We start from the raw sequence: 6107 nt of genomic DNA, 5'->3' as shown, positions 1-6107 counted from the left end.
CTTCCGGTATCTATAGCAGGTCCGGAGCTGGGTGTGAGGAAGATATAAGCAAATGGGGATATTCTCGCGCTGATATTGGATTCCTTCAAGATTCTCACTCCATCAACATGGAGAGAGAAGGAGATATATATACAGAAAGAGAGAGGGGAATGAGAGAGAGAGAGAGAGAGGGACGAACGGAGGGAGAGAGGATGTAAGAGAGGAAGGAAGATAGTGAAGGAGAGAGAGGTAGAGAGAGAGGGAGGAGAGATGTGGGAGAGGAAGATAATGAAAGAGGGATAGGGATTGAGAGGGAGGGAAGAGGGATAGAGAGGAGAGGAAAGAATGGAGGGAGAGGGAGAGATTCAGGAGAGGAAGTAGAGAGATAGAGAGGCATGGGAGAGAGAAAGGGAGGAGAAAGTCAGGAGAGAGGAGACGGAGGAGAGAGATACAGAGATAGAGAGAGCGAGAGCTCACTAACGTCGAGGTAAGGAGACCACAACTGTACAAGTGACAGAGGAAGAACACAAAGAGATGGTGAAGAACTGAAAGAATGAGAGTGATCGAGGAGTCTTAAATGTTAAATAGAGAAATATATGATTTTGGGCCTCGTGTCCTTCCATTATATTGCTCCGCCATTCGAAATTTCCAATTTCGATTTGAATGGGGCAGATATTACAAGAATTTATAAAACGAACTATTGTAAATTTGGTGTTCAATGCCAATGAATAAATTTGTTACGAATAAAATGAAGTTTATCAGCTGTCTTCAAGACTTATCATATATGCGATCGACTGCTGTTGAGTGTCCTCGACTTTTGTGGTAGATTCTTGACCCTACAGCACTTGTCATTGACCTCTTTTCAGCTGTACATGACCCCCATGAGCTGCGATCGAAAATCTCTATATGTGTGTGACCTTCAACGAACCTCCCCAATTAGCTCGAACCCCCATTAGTTATGCACGGCCCCATTCCGTTGTTATCGACCCTTAATTAACTGTGCCGGAGCCGCGGCTGTGGGGGCCCCCCCACCTGAACCATCACTGACCAGGACGGAAACGCTACTGCTGAGGCCCCTTTCCCCTCCCCACGAACCATCACTGGCCAGACCGGAGACTCTACTGTGGGGCCCCTCCTGAACCATCTCCCAGTCTGCAGAACCTGTTCTCCTTACCTCGCAATTCTTTCTATCTGGAAGTCTAATTGCGCGTGTAGGGGGGGGGGGGGAAGTTAGAGAGGGGAAAAGGGAATGGGTATTGTGGCCCTTTCGTCTATATCGGAAATTTCTATTCGTCCATGTTTCGTCCTTCTCTGTATCACTCCTTCCCATTCTTTCTCTGAAAATCGCCCTCTAACCCCGCCCCTCTAACCCTGCCTCACTAACCCCGCCTCACTAACCCCGCCTCACTAACCCCGCCTCACTAACCCGGGCTCTCGAACTCCACCTATCTAACCATCCTGACACCTCTTTCCTTCATTCCATTCCACTTCTTCCCCGTTCTCTCTCCCTTTTCCTTCTCTCCCATTCCCATATCTCTCTCTCCTCCTCCTCACTCTCTCCCTGCCTGTTTTACCCCTTCCCGTTACTCTTCACTGCCCTTCCCTCTCCCCAAGTCATCTTATCGTGGCAGTTCTCCCGGCCGGGCCACTTAGCCTCGCTTCCTCTACAGAAGAGCTTCAGCTCATTACGTCCGCTGGAACACCAGGCGGTGAGTTCTCCAGCAGTTTACACCACTCAAAAATAGTACTAATGGAGGCGCAAATGATGAGGATAGATAAGAAAAGAGAAAAATAGGGATGTGATTATAGGTGTGTATCTGTGTGTGTGTGTGTGAGAGAGAGAGAGAGGGAGGGAGGGAGGGAGAGAGAGAGGGAGAGAGAGATGGTGATAAATTGAGAGGAAGAGATACATGGAGAATGAAAGCGAGAGAGAAATAAATATGGTTGGAAATTTTACTCCTACTTATAAATGCTAATTCTCCACACAATGGGCCACCCACAAGTGTGTTTATGTACCCCAGTAACAGCTCAAGCTTGCATATATAATAGAAATTTGAGTCTCGGCATGTTCACGGGCGCTGCAGGTGCTCTCTCTCTCTCAGCAAGTGCTGGGACCACTGGATGTTGTCTGAGCCTGTGTGCTGGGACCACTGGATGTTGTCTGAACCTGTGTGCTGGGACCACTGGATGTTGTCTGAACCTGTGTGCTGGGACCACTGGATGTTGTCTGAGCCTGTGTGCTGGGACCACTGGATGTTGTCTGAACCTGTGTGCTGAGACCACTGGATGTTGTCTGAGCCTGTGTGCTGGGACCACTGGATGTTGTCTGAGCCTGTGTGCTGGGACCACTGGATGTTGTCTGAGCCTGTGTGCTGGGACCACTGGATGTTGTCTGAGCCTGTGTGCTGGGACCACTGGATGTTGTCTGAGCCTGTGTGCTGGGACCACTGGATGTTGTCTGAGCCTGTGTGCTGGGACCACTGGATGTTGTCTGAGCCTGTGTGCTGGGACCACTGGATGTTATCTGAGCCTGTGTGCTGAGACCACTGGATGTTGTCTGAGCCTGTGTGCTGAGACCACTGGATGTTGTTTGAGCCTGTGTGCTGGAACCACTGGATGTTGTCTGAGCCTGTGTGCTGAGACCACTGGATGTTGTCTGAGCCTGTGTGCTGAGACCACTGGATGTTGTCTGAGCCTGTGTGCTGGGACCACTGGATGTTATCTGAGCCTGTGTGCTGAGACCACTGGATGTTGTCTGAGCCTGTGTGCTGAGACCACTGGATGTTGTCTGAGCCTGTGTGCTGAGACCACTGGATGTTGTCTGAGCCTGTGTGCTGGGACCACTGGATGTTGTCTAAGCCTGTGTGCTGAGACCACTGGATGTTGTCTGAGCCTGTGTGCTCGGACCACTGGATGTTGTCTGAGCCTGTGTGCTGGGACCACTGGATGTTGTCTAAGCCTGTGTGCTTGGACCACTGGATGTTGTCTGAGCCTGTGTGCTGGGACCACTGGATGTTGTCTGAGCCTGTGTGCTGGGACGGTCGATTGTTCAAGTGCTAGGACTCGTATTTGATTGTCTAAATGCTGTGAATCTTACGCTATACCACCACCACTCCCCTATTCCCAGAAATCCTTCCCCATATACCTCTCGCCCTTCCCTATCCCTCACCCTCCTCCCCCAATGCTGACCCTCCTCCCCATCCCCCCCTCTCCCCCTCCTCTCCCATGCCTCTCCACCAATCACCATCTCCGCACAGTCCGGCGTGCAGTACATGGGGGAATAAATAACACGTAGTACAAGAAGATTTTCGTGTGCATATGATTGGCGAAAACCCGCCTTGCCCCCCACTGCAGGTGGAGGAACGCGGTTGCAGCAAGCTCCGAGAAGCATTAAGACTTTATTTTCGCCTCAACCTCAACTGGTCGATAGAGCAGAGGCCTCGTTCCTTGCAGTTAAGCGTTGAATCCTCTGATTACCCAAATAGTTGGGCACCTTTTCCTCCCTTCGTTATATCCCAGCTCCTAGTCCTCAGCGCTAGAGGGTAGCCCAACCTCTTGAAATGGTAGTACTTACAGTAACTATTTGATCGAAAGTACCAATTTGTAGTGATGGACCGCCAGTAAACCACTTTTTGTACTATAATTATAGAGTCTGGAAAAAATAAAGGTAAAAATCAAACTTAAATATTTCTAGGCCTAGAATAGCACATACGTGTACTATATTAAGCCCAAGTGGGTGTATAAAGCTTAGGATTCCTAAGAGAGGTTAGGAAACGTCTTATATTGAAGTTGCAGTTAAAAAAATTCTTGTTTGTCTAAATTCGATATACAAATTCAACGTTCGATGGTCCATCACTACGTGTTGGAACTTTCAACCAAATAATTAACATAAATCCTTTCATTCTAGCAATATAGACTATATATTGGCATCCTAAGAGCTTGACACTCATAATTACTTAAACAACTTTGTATGAAAGTGATTAGGATTTTGCAGTATGAGTCATAGATATATTGCGTTTAACAATGTTATAAGCAAATTCGACGTGACTCCTGTAAGTCAATTTCTCTGACATTACAATAGATGAATAAATAGTCAAATCGAAGGTAATTATCCGGCAATACAATCATTTGACGACGAAATAGTCCCCGATATAAGTCAAACGAAATTCCTACTTATTATTTCTCTTATGCAAAACGTTGCATATAAATTGTATAATTATTTACGAGCTCGGGTTCGCAAAATCACTCGCTGCTGCTGGACGTGCACATTACGATCTTAAAACGCGGCTACAATTGACAGTTGTGACCACAGAGGAGAAAGGCATAATACCATCCCCTGAACAGCCATAAACATGGCGAGACACCACATTAGTCTTCACAGATTCAATAGAGCATGATAATCTCGTCTCAATTCCGTCCCAATGACCAGCCAGCACCGCAAGCTTACCATTAGACTCGTTTTAAGCTCAGGAAAAAATCCTGGGAACACGTAACAGTTCAGCCTGGCACCTCGTATCAGTCAGGTAACTAGTCATGGAGCTTCAATCGTAGCTCACAATTATCGTGCTATCATGTGCTGGGATATGGATTGTTTTGTTTTTTGGTCGATATGATTTTTTGGCTTCGGTTAAGGTAGAGCGAGAAAGTTAGGTGGTGGATTTAGCGAGCCATCACAAGGAAAAATATGTCTTAATATGATTATATTTAGTCAAAACATAGGAGAATTAGTGACAAAAATAGTTGCATTAGTAGTAATTTTACAGGGAATAATTGACGTAGTGTTCAGCAATATCAAAATTAATCACGTCAATAAATTTCGATATGTATTATATTTCCTAATATTATCTTTATCAGTAGCAGTAACCTGCATCTCGGTGTCTCTATCTGTAGCAGTAACCTGCATCTCGGTATCTCTATCTGTAGCAGTAAGCTGCATCTCGGTATCTCTATCAGTAGCAGTAGCTGCATCTCGGTATCTCTATTTGTAGCAGTTAGCTGCATCTCGGTATCTCTATCTGTAGCAGTAAGCTGCGCCTCTTACTAACAACATTCTATATCTTCTACATGTGTGTGAGCAAACCCAGCAACACTCTCTTATAACATCCTATTCTACACGGAGTCACCAATTCGTTAAAATACGACGTATTTGAGAAGCAAAAACTTAAAGCGCTATAATATTGATGTTTTCAATGCACCAGCTTCAATACACTGGACAATTTTAACACTGCGTTACCATAAGTAACGAGTATAACCATTCGCAGATCGCTGTCCACGTGGCTTAACGGGCGTACCCAGGACGCTGCATGGTTCGATCCCCGCACTAGTTCTGAAGATGTTGTCGTGGATGTTGTTGTCGTGGTCGTGCAAGATGTTGTCGTGGTCGTGCAAGATGTTGTCGTGGTCGTGCAAGATGTTGTCGTGGTCGTGCAAGATGTTGTCGTTGTCGTGCAAGATGTTGTCGTGGATGTTGTTGTCGTGGTCGTGCAAGATGTTGTCGTGGATATATCACGTCACTGTGATGTCATTGTGAATGTGTCCAATGGTTACTCTTTGTTTTTCTCCTTGTGATGTTATTGTATGCTTTAGTTCATCATTCTTTTATCCACTCTTTATCAGTTGTTTACTCGTTGTCAAGACCAGTTTTCTACTCGTTGTCAAGACCAGTTTCCTACTCGTTGTCAAGACCAGTTTCCTACTCGTTGTCAAGACCAGTTTCCTACTCGTTGTCAAGATCAGTTTCCTACTCGTTGTCAAGACCAGTTTCCTACTCGTTGTCAAGACCAGTTTCCTACTCGTTGTCAAGATCAGTTGCCTACAAGCTGTCAACAATTCCATACATGTTGTCAGAATTTTTTTTCTCTTACATTTCAAAAGATTTTAAATCTTAATATGTATTGCAATGCAGGTTCTGAGCCCAACTACTCTCGTATACAAAGAGTTCAATCCAAATTCCAGCTTATCCGATGTATAAAAGTATATATCGCATCTGTTCTATGATATCCAATAGAGTTTATAACATGGATTCCCTTCGCTGTTATGCTAAATAGCAGGACACACGTACATCCACTCCGACCACACCAGGGTACATATACACCCATTTTTACCTCACCAGGGCACATATACACCCA

The 6107-nt window shown here is 45.7% G+C and overlaps 1 protein-coding gene across 1 annotated transcript; it reads right to left on the bottom strand.

Annotated features, from left to right (window-relative positions):
* Positions 1 to 2077: 2077 nt before the first annotated feature.
* Positions 2078 to 4915, bottom strand: LOC138353311 (mucin-21-like). The gene is made up of 2 exons (XM_069306184.1): positions 4844 to 4915; positions 2078 to 2806 (listed from the first exon to the last, which is right to left on the bottom strand). The coding sequence occupies exons 1-2, from the start codon at positions 4913 to 4915 to the stop codon at positions 2078 to 2080; spliced, it is 801 nt and encodes a 266-aa protein (XP_069162285.1).
* Positions 4916 to 6107: the final 1192 nt, after the last annotated feature.

This window comes from Procambarus clarkii, chromosome 57 (genome assembly GCF_040958095.1).
Source record: "Procambarus clarkii isolate CNS0578487 chromosome 57, FALCON_Pclarkii_2.0, whole genome shotgun sequence".
Classification (NCBI taxonomy): Eukaryota; Metazoa; Arthropoda; class Malacostraca; order Decapoda; family Cambaridae; genus Procambarus; species Procambarus clarkii.
Note: the sequence above shows the minus strand (reverse complement) of the source record. Positions and strands in the feature narration are given on the sequence as shown.

What these genes read in the sequence shown, in the direction of transcription:
- LOC138353311 (XM_069306184.1), bottom strand. Translation starts at nt 4,915, where the DNA reads ATGCAGCTTACTGCTACAGATAGAGATACCGAGATGCAGGTTACTGCT. An exon ending in ATAGAGACACCGAGATGCAG is followed by an intron (nt 2,807 to 4,843) that starts GTTACTGCTACT and finishes CCCAGCACACAG; the next exon opens with GCTCAGACAACATCCAGTGG.